General features: G+C 39.5%; 1 protein-coding gene across 1 annotated transcript in view; it reads left to right on the top strand.

Annotated features, from left to right (window-relative positions):
* Positions 1-20,011, top strand: part of IMP3 (IMP U3 small nucleolar ribonucleoprotein 3) — a 1,257,621-nt gene that overhangs the window by 385,079 nt on the left and 852,531 nt on the right. Inside the window, exon 3 of the mRNA XM_044085735.1 lies at positions 18,417-18,491. Within this exon, the coding sequence (XP_043941670.1) occupies positions 18,417-18,491 (75 nt within the window). The remainder of the gene's footprint in view (positions 1-18,416; positions 18,492-20,011) is intronic.

Here is a 20,011-nt window from a genome sequence, read left to right as displayed (position 1 = left end):
CTGGAATTCTGAAGTGTGTTTATGAAAATACTGCAAAGCACAGTGAAGACAAAAAAACAGAATTTACTTTCCATGCTAGCAACTGTGTTACATTTATAGAGTGCGACATTTCCGCATTCACTTAACCCCTGCAGATGGTGTCCAAAAACTGTGTGCCCTTGATTGTTACCTGAGATTGACAGAATGTTGTATTGCAATTAAAGAGAAGTGTTTGCAGTAGACTTTTGTAAATTGTAAGCATCGTGATCAGTTAACTGTTGTTTCAAATAATTTGCTCTTTTCTCGTTTTTATGAATGATGTGACTATTGCCAGCTGTGACAAGTGCATCTACATACAACAGGTCAGCAGATTAGTATCATGTTACACCTTTGTGAGCAGTTTTTCTGCATTGCAGTGTATTAAGTGCAGTTTGTCAAACTGGCTTTTGTGTGATTCAAGTTAAATGATAGGTCTGTGGTTGAGACACTTGAAACTTGACAGTGATCAACTTTATTCCAGTTTGTTTTGGTATTTGTTTACCTAATTTAGGTATTTACCACCTTGGCGGAGAAGTGAAATATATGTACTGCACTACAAGTTCAGGTAACTTGCCTACATCCAGTTTCCCATGGCTTCAGACAATAAGGCATGTGTTTTTTTCACATAGCAGTAGTAGCAGTGCAAGTCATAGTAAAGCAGTCATAGGACAGTGGTGGTCTGACTCAGTAGAAAATCTACAGGTACATTAAAATGGCAGCGCTGAAGAGATTATCACAGTTTGTCATTTATAAACTGTAGTTAATGTGAGCTGTTCTGAGATGCATCTGTTTTACACTTAGGAAGTGGGGAAGAATCCACTACAGGCATAGCCAGATCATGGTCAAATGGGGCCCTAGGCAGGGTAATGGATTGGGGCCCCCCACCATTCCAGAATCCCATTACTTGGCCATTTCTCCCCAGTTAACATAAACATTGTTAAAACCTCTTAGTGTGCATACTGTTTTCTGCTTTACATCTACAGTGTTTATTTGGATTTAATTTAAAACTTTTGTTTTAAATGTTATAGCACAAATACTGATAGACATTTGCTAACAAAGCAATACAGGCTCACAGAGAAAACAAACTTAGCATTAAAACATTTCTGCCCTTGAAACTCACATTCATTGAAACAGCATTGAAACCCACATTGAAAGAAAATGCATCTGGCCCAGTGGTGGATAACATTTACCTTTGGGCTGTTTTCAAATCATAGCCCCCTTGCACACACTTTAAGACCATGCATGCATGTGTGTGTTCTTTGATTCACCTTCCTGACTGAATTAAATTATATCCCCTGTATAATACAGCACCGCTTGTTCGAGCATATTTTAAATTTGTAATTTTGAAACAAAATGTATGAAACAATAATGAAAAAACTGCCCAATTCAGAACATTTCATCAATAAACGTCTCATTAAACCTCTGTTATTACAGTCCATCAATATTGATCAATATGCAAAATCTCTACAGAAGTTAAAGTCATCTGAATAATTCCACATTAAAGAGATCTGTAACTAATGAAGAGGTTGCTGCTAGTAAACAACTTTTATATTTCAGTGTTTCATCTACAAATTCAGTGCTTTGCTGTCCTTCCAAGAATAAATTCCCTATGTTAAATTTAAAAAATAGTAAGCTGGTAATATTGCAATAAGGAATTGATTGCAAACTGACAACAGGTTCATTGTTACTAGGCATCTCCTCCAAAGGAGGATATACTTAGGACTGCAGCACCCTATCCCCCTTAAAGTAAAACACAGCATCAGCAATCCATTTACATGCTATGGGAGTAAAACCCACAGCCTTCTTCATCAAAAGCAAGTATACTATGTGTTGTGCTCCTAACAAGGATTTAAATTGTTTAACACAATATTGATACCATTTGCTAAACAACAGTTGCACATTGTAAACAGACTTAACATGAGCAGCATTAAACCTCTCTTAACCCCTTATAAAATACACTTGATATTCAGCTGTACCTCTCAACCTTGTAGCACAAGAAATCTGTACAAAGACTCAAAACTAGAGACAAATTTTAAATATTGATTGTATAATCTTAGAAGGTTGCTAGAATAAAAGGTTTTGTGTTATGTATTTTCTGAAGGATACGAAAACTGAAACTTAAATGGCTGTCGTTATTTAGTTAATTCATTGCTCACTGATTTGCTAGAAAACCAGACCTAAAATATGAGACAAATATATGGACAGTTGAGAGCTATGCACTCAACTCCTTGAAACTCAGTTTTTTTAACACCTTGGTGGTTGGGGTAGAGGATTCAGTCTGTTGTTTCCTGTAACTAAGGTACAGGGTTTGAGCCTGAGTCAACTAAATAACCACCAGTCATCCCTAAATGGGGCATTTTTTTGACTGCGAAGAAGTTAACATGCAGTGAATATAATGCAGGCTGTTCTGTTTGACATATGTACACCCATGAGTTACCACAGATGTCCTCAAAATTCATCTATCCATCCATCCTCTACCACTTTTTCCCATTCTTGCACATGGGGTCAAAATGATGATCTTTAAAAATTGAAAATAGTGCTAACATACCGAAAATTATTGGAAAATATATTATTTATAAAACATTTATGCTATTCAGAGTCCCGTTTATATCATTGTGTGTGTGTGTGTGTGTGTGTGTGTGTGTGTGTGTGTGTGTGTGTCTGTGTCTGTGTCTGTGTCTGTGTGTGTCTGTGTGTGTGTGTGTGTGTACGTGTCTGTGTGCGTGCGTATGAGTATGCGTGTGTGTGTACATAGAGAAGTTATTCTCAGTCTCTTTTGTCTATATTAATCTTTCTTTATACACTTCATTGGTTTGTAAGTTTTGTGTACTGTTGTATAAAGTATCATTACGTTATCGTTACATGCTCATACATTTCACCTGAAGGTTGTCACACTGTTTAGTATGGGACATTTGGAACATACTGTGCATTTTCCCTTTAACACAATGAAGCATATATTAGTACTGTTCTGAAAGGAAAAAATTTATTATGCTGAGTTATTCGGAGAACACTATCACATGTTTTCTTGTAGGCTTACCACCTGCCCCTCTTTCTGTAGGACAGTCATTATTTGGGCAGTTATGATCTCTGAATGCCATAAAAAATAGAAAAAATAACTAAATGGACCTAAAAGGGTGAGTACGCACACATGGGCTGAGAGGTATGTATGACAGTATGAAAGCAGGCACCATTTTGTCAGACAGGCTTGCTTCAGTCAGGAGGAGAGATAAAATACAATACAATAAATACAATACAATGATAATCTCCGCCTCACCACACATAAAATTATCAGGAATAACAAGAATTTCAACCCCATTAATTTCCAAAATGAACTCAAGTTGCTTAATTGGTCACTCCTTAAACAACTACCACTGGAAGATGCCGTAACATACTTTAACACCAAATTCTTGAGTGTTCTTAACTCCCATGCTCCTGAGCGTTTTATTCAAACTAAAAAGAATACCGCACCATGGCTTTCTAAAGAAACCAAGTCTAAAATCATGCTGAGAAGTAAAGCATGGAATAACTGGCGCACATCTAAATCCCCTCAAGATCAACTTACATTTTGCCAACTCAGAAATTATGCCAAAAAATCCATTCTGATAGATAAAAAAAATTACTACCTAAATCTTCAGCATAAGCACCAAAATAAACCACAAAAATTCGTATAAATCGACTACTCCACCCTGGACAATCTACCACTCCTATTCCCTCTAACTCCAGTCAAAAGCCACCTGAGGACATTGCTAATGCCTTTAATAATTTTTTCACCGAAATTATCCAGACCCTAGTTAGCCAACTCATTCCTGATATCCCCCTCTCATCCTCAATCATTGACACCTCCTATCCTCTCTTTCACTTTCAACCTGTCCTTACCACTCTTATACACTCACTACTCAAAAAGCTAAAACCCACCACGCCATCTGCAGACAATCTCCCTGCTGGGTATCTTCATATAGTTGCAGATGTAGTTGCTTATCCGATCTTAATACTGATCAATAAGACCCTATCAGAATGTTCCATTCCTTCAATATGGAAAACAGCCCATGTTATTCCTCTCCACAAAAGGGGTTGTTCTACTGAACTATCCAACTGTAGACCTATAGCCATTCTCTCACCCCTGGCCAAAATAATGGAGAAATGCATACATAAGCAACTCATTCACTATCTGACAGTGAACAACCTACTGGCCAATTCTCAGCATGGTTTCAGGCCACATCATAGTACCACAGATGCCCTCCTTTCCTTTACCAACACTATTAACCTAAACCGGAATTCTAATTTGCTCTCCTCAGCCCTCTTTCTTGACTGTCAAAAGCTTTTGATATGGTCAACCATCAGTTACTAATAAGGCATATCCCTGGGCAAACATGCTATTCAATGGTTTACATCCTACCTGAGTGGAAGGAAACAAGCAGTTCTATGTCAGGACAAACTGTCCGCACTCCTACCTCTCACCCTTGGAGTCCCTCAGGGCTCCATCTTAGGTTCCCTGCTTTTTTCCATTTTCATTAATAACCTTCATGCAGCCATCCCAGAAGCCACCTGCATCCAGTACACAGATGACTCCACTCTTATCTGTTCTGCCTCCTCCCCATCCGACCTTCAAAGCCTAACCCAAACTACATTTAGTACAATTGTAACCTGGTTAGCTAATAAATGCTTGCTCTTAAACCCTAACAAAACTAAATTACTACTTTTCACCCCTACCAGTCGATCTGCTTCTCTTTCTTTCTCCATAGCATCCAACAATGGCACCTCTATTCTAGACATCAGCACTAAGCTATTGGGGTTATAGTTGACAACAATCTCAAATTTGACTTGCATGTAAATAAAACCATCAAAGCTGATAACCAAAATCTTGGCTTACTATACAGAAATAAACCTTTTCTAACCACACTAGCTTGTACTATTATAGCCCGCACTCACCTACTCTCTATCCTGCCATATGCTTCCCCTATACTCTCCAACTTGAATAAGACTGAAATGAATAAACTCACCTGTAGTTATAACCATATAGCTAGATTTGCTACCAACTTTACACACAGGACCCATCATTGTCAAAACCTTGCGCTCCTAGGGTGGTTAGAGTTCTCTAACCTACTTTGGTTCAACCAGCTCATAGTTGTGCACAACATTCTCACACACCCAGAAAAAACACCTGCTCTTAGAAACATTATAAAACCGTACTGTCACCCCAGGCCACTCCGCTCAGCTAACAAACTAATGGTCCAGACTCAGAGCTAGTAACTGGGCTGGAGACTCACTATTTACCAACTTCATTGGCAAAACCTGGAACTAACTCCCCACCAACCTTACGCTTGAACTGTCTCTCAATCTCTTTAAAAAAGGCCTTAAACAATATTTTAAAAACCACTGGCTGTGCCCCCGCACTAACCCAGATTAATCTCCATAGACACCCTGTCAATTATACTTTCTTAACTAATGCCTATTTGTACCAATATCTGTAGAATGTTTGTTTGTGTCTTTCGGCTTTTCCTGGTTAGGGGTCGTCACAGCGGAACTCCGGTCCGCTAATAATTGGTAGTTGATTTTTACATGCCGAGTTACCAGCCCTGATGCACAACCTTCAATGAAGGTGCGCCTATTCACGCATATCTCCACGCAGAAGACGCTGTAGCTGAGAATCAAACCTGACAGCGGCTTACTGTGAGGCGACAACGCTACCACAGCGCCAATATCTGTAGAATACTACATAATATTTAACTATATAGAAAAATGCTATATTGTAAAATGTATATTCCATAGGGCTGCATTAAGTATCTACCCTTTTACCTTAGTGCCATGATTAATGAAAAACTGTTGAATTCTTATGTTTTTTTCTCCTATGTGAATGTAATTTCTACTCTGTCTTAGTTATCAGACTCTTGAATAATGTATCACCTCTATAATTGCTGTTCTTATAATCTGCTATGCTTATTACTGTTATTGCTTGTATCTGTGATTTGGAGCTTTTCTCCCTGGGTCTCCGCTGAAAATGGACACGTGTCCAGTCGGACTATCCCAGTTAACAAATGTAAAATAAAAATAAATAAATAAAATAATAAATCATAATTTACGTACCAAGCCAGCCAGTAAATGCAACAAATCAAACACAGGATGGATTATGCAGCCTGTAAGTACACTGAACTCTTTATTTTTTTTACCTTTAAGAACAAGAGGGAGTCGGTACTCTTAGGAGGAGGAGGATCATCAGTTGGTGCCAACAGATCAGCAGTAAAAATTAAAAAAAAAAAAAAGAAAAAGCTAAGTAATGCTTTTAACGGGCAATGTACATGCTACTCTGCACCTGCGCAACCTGCCACTAAACCTTGAACCGAATGAACTATTAAGTCCATCAGGCCGGGGAGAGGCAAACCAATGCACCCACTTAGTGGTGCTTGCATTTATGATACCGGAGGGAGAAAAATAAAACGTCAAGTAAAAATGTGCCTCTGCACACACTGTGAGTTGAAGAAGCCAAGAAGCACATTGCACATATCAGATCGTAATCCAATTTAAAAAAAGTAAATAAATAAAACAGTGCATTTTATATATATGGTTACCTATCAAAACATGTACTCTTCATAACCTCTAAACTCAAAACATCAAGACCATAACATCTAAACTTCAAAACATCTAAAACTCATAACATTGAATCTCAAAACATTGAAAACTACAAAGCAACTATAAATAACATCCCACAGAGTTTTTACTATGTTTATGCAGGGGGGAGAGCCCACCTGCACCCAACACCCCCCCTGTAAAGTAAATATACCAACTCCAAGGTCACACTACAGTGGGGGCAACCAGAACTTGCCCCCCATGCATAAACATAGCAAACAGTGTGTGGGATGCTATTTATAGTTGCTTTGTAGTTTTCAATGTTTTGAGATTCGATATTATGAGTTTTAGATGTTTTGAAGTTTAGATGTTATGGTCTTGATGTTTTGAGTTTGGATGTCATGAAGAGTAGATGTTTTGATAGGTAACCATATATATATATATATATATATATATATATATGTATATATATATATATATATATATATATATATATATATATGTGTGTATATATACACACACACACACACTCACATTTTTCGGCCCCTGGCCGTCTTGGGGCCCTGGGTGACTGCCTATTTCACCTACTGCTGTATCTGGCTCTGACTTCAGGTTTGTATTGAATGCTTTCACAAGCAATAATCACACAAATTGGTCGGAGCTGAGAGTGTTGTGGCAGAATGTTCTAAGTATGAAATGATTTATGTGGTACTAAACCCATGTTGAGCATTACTGAATAGGATTGTCTTAAAATAGATCAGGTAAAAAAATTAAGCATGGTGTAAAATATTAGGGGTGTTTAACTACTATAGAGGTACAAAACAGTATTAGTGATGAATTGTAAAGCCACAAGTGTCGTAACAAGTTCTCTTCCTCTCGTTTTACCACTGTGACACATTTTACATCCCCTCCACATACTTAATTTATTCTTTTAAATATATTTTATAATTTCATACTCTCTGTACTTAGTGGTTTTGGACTCTTTCACCCATCTTTGGTGTGCTACAATGCAGTACTGAAACTTTATATGAAAATATCTTATGGCATACGGATACAGGGCTGTACAGTGATAGAAGTTAATTCTTTTGTATTACTAACTGAATTTTTAAACAAAAATCTCTCCTTTTTTTTTTTTTTGATTGTTGGTGTCATAGATTCTTTTTTTTTCTGTTTTTTTTTTTTTTGTGGGGTTATTTGGGGTGTGATTTTGCTGGAGGGGGGTCTTCTCTCACCATTTCTTTTTGCACTGTAGCAATTTTCTGCATTGGGACATCACAACCTGGCAAATTCAAGTGGGTGAAAGAATGAAACATAGTAATGTAGTAAATGCTATGAAAATCCATAAATATAATTCTATTTTTGTTTTTTTTGGAGCTCATCTTGTCTTGTACCTTGGTTTATTGGCCTTCAGAACTGAGCTAAGGTGGGAACATGTTCTTTAACATGAAACTCCACTCAAGTCTTTGTGTAGCATGTGCTGGGGACCATGGAGGTGTTTTCTTTACTTTCAGACTGGGTTGGTTATTGTAGCAGGTCAGTTAGAATTGAAGGTGATGTCTCAGTTTTGAATATTGTTGCAGGAAGACTCTATGGGACATGCTGGCAAGATGACTGATAGATGTTTTAGATTATCGAACTGTTCATATATGGCACGCTTTGTCATTATTTCTTCTTTTGTTAGCTTTTCAACTCTGGAATTGTCTATTTGTGGGTGGAATAGGTAGGTGGGAATGCTGTCAATATATCCTGACGCCTTGTAATGATTTACCATATATGTGGCTTTTTTTCCCCTCAGGCACAGGTTTGATATTCACTTTCATTTTTAGCTGGACAGCTCTTGGGGTTAGAATTATTTCTCGTGATTTTCCTTCACTGACAGGTGATACATTTAGCGAATCTTCTGAAGTACCAGCACAAATCCTACCCACTAGCCCTTTGTATTTTTTGTCCACTTCTGTCCTCTACTTTACATGGTCCTTCCTGACCTCTCCCTGTTTTCTGACCACATCAACTTACCTAGCATTATGGACAGATAATTTCCCACAGTTTCTCCAGCTAAGCCTGGTCGACATGGGAATCCTGAGGCAATGTAGCAATTGCTTCATGTACACTGACAACCCACTTCTTCTAGTTCGCACAAATTCATTATGTAAGAGCTCTATCTATATCAAGAACCTAGAATCCAGGCTCTCTCGCTTACTTGTCAGTTCATCTGATACTAAGCAGGTTGTCAGCATGCACACCTCACCTCTTGTACCTACCAAACCAACAACACATAAATGTACATATGTGGAGCTCATCACTAGAAGTTTACCTAAACATCAGAGACCTCCCAAACACAAACACAAGCATGATTCACATACTACATCCTCTGCAGAACATAGCACACATAATATATCACACACCAGTGTCTCACCAGTCAAGCCACTAAGAAATAACACAAAAACAAACATCTTAGTCTGAAGTGACTCAGTTATGAGATGCACAGATGTCCCTCTCAACAGGTTGGATAAGGAAAGTCATGGTCAGCTGTCTGTCAGGTGCCAGGTTCTCCCATATCTCGCACGCACTCAGGTGTCTCAACAACAGGCACTGTTATGACTCTGTCATAGTCTATGTTAGTGTGAATGACTTCAGGCATACCTCACTTGACTATATGAAGAGAGACATGACTGAGCTCTCTGATTGTGTCTCAAGCAGGTATGTCCCCAGCCTAGCTGCATTTTACCTTCGGCTAGGATGATACCTCAATACAAACAAAAAATTTATTTCAACAATTGTCTTAGTTTCTGGTGTCATTCAAAGGGGATCCAGTATCTCTCAGCTTGAGATGACATGGTCGACATACCTTGATGCTTTGCCAGAGATGATCTTCATCTGTCACCCCTGGGATTTTGGTTACTGGCTAAGTTTCTTGACACCCTGTAGTGCCTTTTATAGGTAATGGCACAAGAACAAAATTTCCGACATAAAAATGCCCTCTAAAATGTCAAGGTTATGCTGCTAAATGCCAGGAGTCTAAACCAAACACTGTACTCACTAGAAGCAGTCCTCACCTTGGAAGATACTGACATTTGTGCAGTCACTGAGACCTGGTTTAAGGCTGTGTTGAGCTCCCCAGCTGTACCAAGTTACATTTCCTTCCATGTGTTCAGACCAGAAACTGAAGGCGTGAGAACTAAAGGAGGTGGTATATCAATATTCATTAAAGATAAATGCACCTCAAGATTGGTTAAACAGCACAATTCCCTTGAATTACCTCAGGTGCAGTTGACTCTAGATAAGACCCTTCTTCAGGTCATGGCAGCTATAGGACCCCCTCCATGAATCGGGACATCCGCAGCCTACTTGGATCTACTTGAGTCAGTCAAGATGCAGCTAAACACCCTGGTTTTGGGTGACTTAAATTACCTATCCATTGACTGGGTAAATTATGTGTCTTCTAATTCACTTGCCCGAAGTTTCCTGGACTTTAACTGCAATGCCCTGACCAGCTGGTTGACACACCACAAGGGGCTCAAACATACTAGATCTGGTGCTCACCAACATGGGGGACAGCTGTACCACCCCGAGTGTGTGGTTATCCCTAGTGAGATCTGACCACAAATCAGTCTCGCTGGAAGTAACTGTAACACGAGACCCCCCCCCCCCCCCCCAGCAACATCTAGAGTAAAAAAACTTCTCCAAGGCCAATTACAGCCTCTTGCGTGACAGCATACATAGTTTCATAGCCCCTCCTCCTACTGATGGAAAAGACCCCTATGCTGAATTATACACCAATGCTGTATATGAGCGCTTGTACATTTGTATTGACTCTGCCATACCTGATAGAACCAAAGCAGGATCTTCAAGGAAAAACAAGCGTGCCTGGTGGACAGCTGCCATTAATAGGCTATACAACAGAAGAAAGAAATTCCTGTCTAAGACTTGGAAGGATCAGTCTCAAAACTGGAAACATTCCCTCCTCAACTTAAACAAGCAAATAAGACTCCTAGTGAAGTTCTCCAAAGCTAACTATGAATCTAACTTACAAGTAGTTAGGGAAGCTAATTTAATGGTACTACACATACAGAACCCGTGGATATAGGAAACCTGATGGCTGACAGGTTCAGTGAAAACGTCACTCCCTTGTCCCCGCCATGTATACCCCAACGCATCCCTAAAACCTGCCCCCACCTAGTATCTCCAAGGAGCAGATCTTAAACGCCCTCTCCAAGGCCAAAAACACAGCCTCTATGGAACCAGACAACATCCTGAACTGTGTTCTGCTTGAGTTAAAACAGGAATTAGCATCACCATTGGGGATGCTTTTCAGTCACAGCCTAAGCACTGACTTCATCCCAGTGGATTAGAAAACAGCTACCATCATCCCTTTGCACAAAGGGGGTCATCCAAAGACCCAGTGAACTATAGATCCATTAGCCTGACCAGCGTTATCTGCAAGGCTATAGAACAAATCGTTGTGGACCTTATTAACAAAGATATAAGAAATCTCCAAATGCTCATCCCCACCCAGTTTGGCTTTGTCAAGGGGAGAATTATGCCTGTTAAACTTAGTGGACTTCTTCAGACAGTAAATAAAGCCCTAGACGAGGGCAAATCTGTGCGTACGGCCTACCTAGACTTAGCCAAGGCTTTTGATGCAATTCCCTACTCAGGCATCATTCATAAACTCACCCAGCTGGGTATCAACCCATATATTGTCAGATGGTTTGCAAACTGGCTCACTGATGGAACTCATATGGTCAAAATAGGGGACTCCACCTCCTCCAGCAGACCCGTAACCAGTGGTGTTGCAGGGGGATCAGTTCTGGGACCCCTGCTGTTCTCTGAAGTACAGGCTAAAACTAAAGGACTGTAGCTAACAAGGTTTGCTGATGACTGTAAACTGGGAGCGATCATTGAAACCCCTAGCAACTTCAACATCCTGCAAGAATTTCTCATGCAGATTGACTGGTGCCAATGTTGTGGTCTTAAACTTAATTTAAAAAAATGCATCATCATCCCCTTCACCAAGGGTAATGTTCCTTCAAACTACCACATCAATAGCAGTACCATAGACACACAGTCAGGGATGAGAGATCTGTGCGCACAGGCCAACAGCAAACTTAATTTCAATCACTGTGTCTCCACAGTGGTAAGAAGGGCATTTTATATTACTCATCTCATAAATAAAGGCATGGCCTTCAGAAAAAAAAGCTTATAAACCCACCCTGTACTCTTCCATCATCAGGCCAATAATAGAGTACAGTACTTCCTTTGGTGTGTCCCTTTCCAAACACCTGCAGCAACTGGACAGACCAGAAAGATTCCTTACAAAGAAAATTCAGAGTCTTCAATCTCTATCTTATGTGGACAGAGTGAAATCATTGTCAGTTTACTCTGTGTCGTACAGACTGCTCCGAGGTGACCTGTGCCTTTCATATAGAGCAATCTCTGACCCAGCTTTAATGGATATGCTGCACATTTGCAAGTCAAATGGCACACAAGTCACTCGCTGAAAGGACCTTAACCTGGTATGTGACATCAGCAGAACTTTCTGGAGAGACAGATTTGTTGCACAGAGGTTGCCCCACTTTTTAGAACCAGCTTCCTATTCATGTTGCTGTGAAAAGAAGAAAAGCTTAATCTCTTTGTATTTAAGTTCATACTAGGTGTAATAAGCCTATAGTTCATTGAACATCCTGATTATCTCATGAATTTTGGAAAAAAAGTAATGTTAAGCACTTTTCTGATATAAGAAAGGTGCTCAAAGTTGTATTAATTAACTTTCAGTGCTGCCAAGCTCAAGTCCCATGCTAGCATGTTAACAGCACCCAACCCAGCATCTGAAGCATTTTCACAGATTAAAAAGCTTAAGATCCTTCACTGTCATAGGAAAAAAATAAAAAAATTGACAGGGTGAAGTGTCTGACAGCTTTGTGCCCATAACTGAATAAGGACTGATTCCAGGAGCAAAGCCTTTACACTTAAGTTAATACTTTAAATATGTGCCTTTGTATGAAAAGCTGCTATCAACTCCTGTCGTCATTCACTTTGTCTAACCAACCCATGTTACCATCCCCAGGCTATTGAAGGTGCATGGATGCTTTCTTGCATGCACAACCTTCAGACCAAGACATATACCATTTGTACCACAGAGCTTGCCAGGCACTTAATGCTGCTGTTGTAGCAGGCCTAGGCTGCCACCTTCCCCTCAAGATGGGTAGGCTGATGTTAGCTTCTCACTCCCCTCCCCCTTGTGATCCCCTCAGTGTCTATGCCATTAATCAATCATGGTTCAGGCACAGTAAGGCTTTTTCTAATGCACTACAGGGACTTATTCTAAAATCTCCTTGTTAAGCTGTATCGATGGATTTGCAAATTCAAATGTAATAAATTCTTTGTGAAAGGTAGTGAGCATCTTCAGTGCTATCTTAGATGTCTGTATTAAGCTCTAAAATGTTTTCCACGCTAATTATAAACAGTGTTATTGTCCATACTGTCTAGATCCCTAGCAGATATATAACAAAATTAATCTGTGCCTCAATTTGCACTCTGTGTCATTGGAAATGTCCAGTTGTGCAGAATTCTGTATGCCCACTTTCTTTTTCCATGTGGCTCTAACATAGTAGAAAAAAATAGTTAGCCAAAATTTGTGTAAGTGCACATATTCTACTGTATATCGTGATGAGCAAGGATTGCATGTGTCCGTGTATGCAGAAAGATGTGTTTGCCAAATTTCTTTGCATACATTTTCTTTACATGATTGATCCTGAAGTCTTTTTACGGGTGACTTGAAGTATTAATAGTGAATAAAGACATTGTGGTTGACATCAGGACTATTTTCTGTGTATAAAGATCGTGTGGCCAGGACATCAGGAACGTTACCCAGGTCTGTCTTAAAATACTCTGATTACATTTTCCTTATTCTTTTAACTTAACCACCAGCAGAAATGAGGGCCACCTTCACAAAATTTTCCTATCAGACCCATTGTTTTTTTGAAGACTGAGTTATGTGAACCCTGTACTATGTTATAATGAAGGGTCACTGTTAACATTTAATCACATTTTGGTTTACCTACCTTCTGTTTTCTTTGTCCCGGCTGAACTATTAGCAGTACCTGTTTTTCTGTGATGGCTGTACTGATCCCACTTCTTTGACAGTATTGATGCTGTTGGTACAAGTCTTCCAGATACAGCCAGTTTTGTCAAATGCTGTGTTTAGTTTTTGTCTGTAGTCCTCACTCATGATGCCACTATGGAGGCTCCTAACTGCTCTAGTCAGGCAGACAGATCGGTAAACTTTTGTTACCTTGGCTTTTTGACCACTGACCTCTTGACCACTGCCCTATCATAGTAAATAGACACACTCCCCATTTCACCAGACCTTTCAGGTTTATCACCTCCCGCAAAACCTCATCCTTTAGTCCAGACTCTTTCATAAATCAACTCTCTAATATTAACTGGTCCCATCTCACTACACTCCCCTTAGATGAGGCTGTCCACTCTTTCAACTCTACCTTTCTAAACATCTTCAACTCCCTAGCTCCCCTCCGTACTATCAGAATCAAAACAAACATCGCTCCTTGGCTGACCAAACATACTAGAGCCTTGATGAAAAGACGTGACAAGATATGGAAATTATGGACCAAAACAAAGACCCCTTCTCTTCTACAGACTTGCAAAGAACTTAGAAATCAAATAAAAAAATTATCAACAAAGACAGGATCAACTTCTGTGCAAACCCTCCCACTACCCTAAAATCTGACCCTAAAAAATTCTGTAACTCAATCAATCATATACTGCATCCAGGAAACCCTTCCCCTCCCTACCCATGCCCAAATAAAACTTTTGAAGAAACTGACACAGAATTTAACAATAATTTTATTAATTCAATAACTACCATAATTAATGACCTCCACACTAGTAAAAATACTAAAACCCCCACTTTCTCATCTTCCTCTCCTTCTCCTTCTAACTCTTTCTCTCTTACATCTGTCTCAACTAAATATATGAAATCTCTACTCTCTAAACTCAAACCCTGCTCCCCCTCAGCTGATAACCTGCCCTGTTACTTCCTACATATAGCTGCTGAACCCCTGGCCTATCCAGTATCCATCCTGATCAACCGATCTATCTCTGAATCATACGTTCCATCAATATGGAAAATTTTCTACACATCACCCATACATAAAGGAGGTAATTGTTCTGATATATCAAACTTCAGACCAATTGCTATACTGTCTCCCGTCTCCAGGATTCTTGAGCAATGCATTCACAAGCAGATAATGCAATACCTTCTCCAACAGAACCTTCTAACACACACACAACATGGATTTCGTCCCAAACACAGCACTACAACTGCACTAATATCCTTCATTAATACTGTATCACTGGCCCGTGACAATAATAAATTAGTCTCATGTCTGTTCCTCGACCTGTCCAAAGCCTTTGACACTGTCTCTCATCTTCTCCTCCTAGACAAACTCTCTCACCTATGTTTCTCTCCTCCCACCATATCCTGGTTTTCCAGCTATCTCTCTAACTGCCAACAAGCTGTTAAATGTCACTCTGCTCTTTCTTCCCCCCTAAGCATTCCAATGGGTGTCCCCCAAGGATCCATACTGGGGCCACTGCTCTTCAATATTTTCACCAACCTACTTTACACTTCTTGTCCCAACTCCACACTTGTACAATATGCTGATGATTCTACAGTCATCACCATTGCTGTCAATCCATCTGACCTCCACTGTACTACCCAAGTATCATTCAACACCATAGACGCATGGTTTTGTGACAACAAATTAATTCTCAGCCCTAAGAAAACTAAGCTCCTACTCTTCTTCCCAAAAAACCTCATCAATCTCAAAACAACATTTTCCATCCTATCTAGCAATAACACTGTCATTACCTCTGACCCTAGCACTAAACTGCTAGGAGTCATAATAGATGATCAGCTTAAATTTGATCTTCAAATCACCACTTCTATCAAAAAGGCTCACCAGAAACTCGGACTCCTTTACCGAAACAAAAGACATTTAACCAACTCAGCCAGAATAACTCCTTCCCATGCATTTCTTCTTCCCACCTTCCTTTATAGCTCTCAATTATACACAAATCTTAACACCACACTCATAACCAGACTTGAAACTACGTATAATAAAGTTGCCAGATTTGCTGCAAACCAAACCTACAAATCACACTATTGCCTATCTCTTAAACAGTTGCAGTGGCTCGAATTCCCTCATTTGCTGCTACTACAGCAACTGTTAATTATCCACTCCATCCTCTATCTACCAACTTTCTGCCCTAGCCTTCAATCAATTTTAACTAAATATTCCCCAACCAGGACTTTACATAGCTCAGACCAAGACTTCCTACAGATCTATAAACCCAAAACCAAGTCAGGGTGTTTACTTTATAACTATAACCCTGCTACAACTTGGAACCAACTACCCCTAGAGATTAGGTCCCTTAACCAAACACACCATTTCAAACTAGCCACTCGGGGAATATCTAATAAATAAATGGTCCTGCCATTGTAGTCATCCTCCCTGAAACTACCTAACCCTAGTTTGTCTCTCATCCCTCCTTTCTCTTCCACTGTCTGTCTTAATATCCATCTACCTCTCTGTCTCATTGCTTAACCTCTACATTACCTTACTACTCCATCTGTACCTGTACTGCATATAACTACTTAGAAATAATGAACACTGTTTTCCCTACATTTACATTGTACCTAAGTTTTTGTTTCTGACATTGTACTCTACTGCTTTTCTGTATGATTTGTTGTAAATGCCTTTTGCAGTTTGATCTCTAGCATTTGTACCCAACTGTTTTCTGTAAAATTTTATTGGAAAATGTTATTTCTCTAATTGTTTTAGCTGCCAATGCAATTTTCTTGCTGACTTTATGTAAAATGTTAATACGGATTGCGGAGCTTTTCTCCTCGGGTCTCCACTGAAAACGAGCTAATACTCAGCTGGACTAACCCGGTTAACAATTGTAAAATAAAATAACATTTAATTCCATAGTGCATGTACTCTGAATATGTTTCAACATCTTGATCCTCATTTCTGAATATATACAGAATGATGCACTGCATTCTGAAAGGGTCCTTACTAGTTTAGCATATATTCGAATCATTCTTATTGATGCAGCATATTTTGGAATCATAACATTAGATAATCTTGAAGAAACTGTGTGCGTAATAGTTATTACTGTAGATCTTTTTACTTATCATTTGAGCGTGAATGTCAAATGAAAGGTCATCGGAAGTAATGACTGCCCAAGTCCTTATAATCAGCAGGAGTTACAGTGTCAGTGTATATAGCAAATGGAGGGTCTATATCAGTTAATTGAAACAGTTCAACATTGAATACCACAACCTCGAACTGCTAACCACAAACTCTGAAAACATTGAATGCTCAGAACAGCAAATTTTTTCCCTGGGAAAAAATTTACTGTTCCGAGAAACACACACACAACACAAGCACACCAAAAAAACAGCAATCCACACACACACACACACACACACACACACACACACACACACACACACACACACACACACTTAAAATCCTACATCTAACCCTACACTAAACTGTACATACAGTACTATCTATCCACTATCCTTAACCCAAACCCTAACCCTAAGGTTTGTCACTATCGTACACTCACCCGCGCCCTAACCCTAACTCACATACCCCGCCCTAACCCTAAAGTCTATCACTTTCGCACACTCGCCTCACCTGCACCCGAACCCTAACTCACGTAGCCCGCCCTAACCCTAAAGTCTGTCACTATCGCACATTGACCTCACCCGCGCCCTAAGCCTAACTCACATACCCCGCCCTAACCCTAACATCTGCACAATCGTACACTTAGCTGAACCCAACCTGTAACTTTCCACCACAGTGCTGAAAATAGCGAAACCACAGTAACGGACAACCAAATTCTTTCCCTAGGAAAGAATTTGGTTATCATCAGCTTCGCTAATTTCAGCGTTCACTGTTTTCAGGTCAATATTAGACCATTTGAAATATTAACACTTCAATGATCTAATATAGACCCAGCATATGGGTACTGTTTGCTTGTATTCTTACAATGAATAGCTGCTCACTTTTATTTTGTGCTGATACTGTGCACCCATCCAAACAATTCCTGCACTGTACACTTCAGGGCAGAATAGTCTACTGTGTGCCTGGATATAAATAATGCAGGAGGTTCAGGAGTTTACATTGTACTTCAAATACATACAGTGTAGCAGAATGTGTACCCTGCATACTTACAGAGCAGGTTGTGGTCAGAAAATGTCAGAAAACAAGAAAAAGTGTAAAAAAGTATGACAGTTCCTTGCCCCTTGTCATGTCAGTCAGTTGAAGCCACTGTGTACATGTTTGAGGGTTTTTAACCTTATGGTTATCGCTACTTGATGCAAGTGTAGGGACTATAACTGCAAACTTGACAGGACATTGAAACTGTTACTGGAAAACAGCAGACTTTCCAACCCTCTGGCTGCAAACCCTGTAGTCACATTCAAGTCACCAACCCTAAATGTGAAAGTGCTTTTTGGCCAAATCTGCCCCAGTTAGGAGCATGCATTCAGGTTTGACAGCATGGCAAAATAACTTGAACAAGTTTCCTGTGATGAATCAAGCCATTATGTAAGTGTTCTTTCAGTCCATAACACTACTTTCATACAACTTATTCTTAATGTTACTGATGTTTACCACTTCTTTGTGGTGTTGTACATTATAATTTTGTGAGCACACATATTTAATTGATGTTACAATATTCTGTTTGCAATACAGTTTTGTGTTTAATATTGACAAGTACTTGTTTTGTTTCAGCTATGCAATGGGACTAATTCCCACAAAACAGAGCCTTGAGCTGTGTGACAGAGTTTCTGCATCATCATTCTGCAGGTGAGGTATAAATAAGAGCTTAATGTTAATGTAGGTAATTCTATGTGTACCTCTTTATCACAGAGAGGAGAAAATATAGCTGCTAAATGTGATAGTAGGTTTCTAAATGTGCAAAATGCACTCTGCTTATAAATTTTAATGTCTGAAGTAATTTTTCTTGTCTTTGCACATTTAAGATTTAAAACACTTAGTGCGATTTGTAGGATAGTGTCCTGCCTAACAGCTGACAAATTCAGATGCTCATCATATTGTTCACTGCTTCAGTAGCCTTAGCTATATGGGTTATATCCTGCAAAGATATAACAACCACCCAGCTTCCAAAAATTCAGGGCACTTGCCATGTACCCAAACTGCCAGACAGCTCAAGTTGAGCTGACTAAAAACTACCACTGAAGAGTACACTCCTCTAAGACTTTCAAGGATTGATGGTTGGCTTGGTGCTCTTCCTTTGCTGGTCAGATAATTTCCTTTTGGGGAAAAACTTATATTTTCTAAATATTGTTTGTGTTTTATCAATTTCTTCTTCAGGAAAGTTATTTTAAAGCTAGGAATTTTGTTGTTTTAATAGGCTGTCATGAGACGGTATTGTACTTTTAAATAAGAGCTCTTTTTTGTCAATTTAAAAGTTGTGTAAAGAAAACCATTTTTTTTGGGACTGGCAAGGTGTTTTAAAAGTATTTTCTATTGTGTTTTTATGTGAAAAAAGTGGCTTTTAAAGACTTTTAAGTTTTACCAGTTTTTTGCCTGTTTTCCCTGGGTAACAGGCACCATTTTTGGCTTGACGATGGGAAAAACTACCAGTCAAACAGTCTGTCCTTCTTCCAGCCACAAAAAGAAAAAGTTAAGTAAGCAGCCTTTATCACCTCAGCAGGCAAGCAATTTGCCTCAGAAGCAGGTAAGTAACTCTATTGTGATCATTATTTTGTACCTCAGACCTCTCATCTTTTACCCCTATAGCCACTATGGACCAGGGGTTAGCAACATCCTCTGTGGCTTTTGGGGTTCCCTCAGTGGGCAAGGGAGAGGCACTTTTGTCGATCCTGGGAGAAGCAACAGGTAAGGGTTCCCCTTTGGTGTCAGAATTCCGTCTCATCCCTATGGAAGGTGCTGCTGCCATCACTAACACTGTTGAACCCACTTTCCTGTCATAAAAAAAACAAAACATGTGCATGCATCTATTCCTCATCAAATTTCCTTAGACAGTAGTAGTTCACAAGGTCTGGAACAGGGTTTAATTTGGGCTATTGGTCCTTCTTGTAAAGAAATGTCTGATAAAAGTCAGAGGGCTACTTCTTTTCCTGAAGATAAAGGGACAGATTCTGCAATTTTTTTCTCATATTTCTGATTCAGACTCAGAAAAGAGTTTGATTCTCCTTGTGTGTGTGTGTGTGTGTGTGTGTGTGTGGGGGGGGGGGGGTCTTTGAAACTGTTGCTTAAATGCATCAGTGTTTTGATTGGGAGAACACTAAGGTTTCTCAGTCTTTCAGAAAATACTAGAAATGATTGCAGAAGGAATTTCT

This window comes from Protopterus annectens, chromosome 10.part0, assembly GCF_019279795.1.
Source record: "Protopterus annectens isolate FY-2018-M chromosome 10.part0, PAN1.0, whole genome shotgun sequence".
Taxonomy (NCBI): Eukaryota; Metazoa; Chordata; order Ceratodontiformes; family Protopteridae; genus Protopterus; species Protopterus annectens.
The sequence above is the reverse complement of the archived record's forward strand: the minus strand, read 5'-3'. Positions and strand labels throughout refer to the sequence as shown.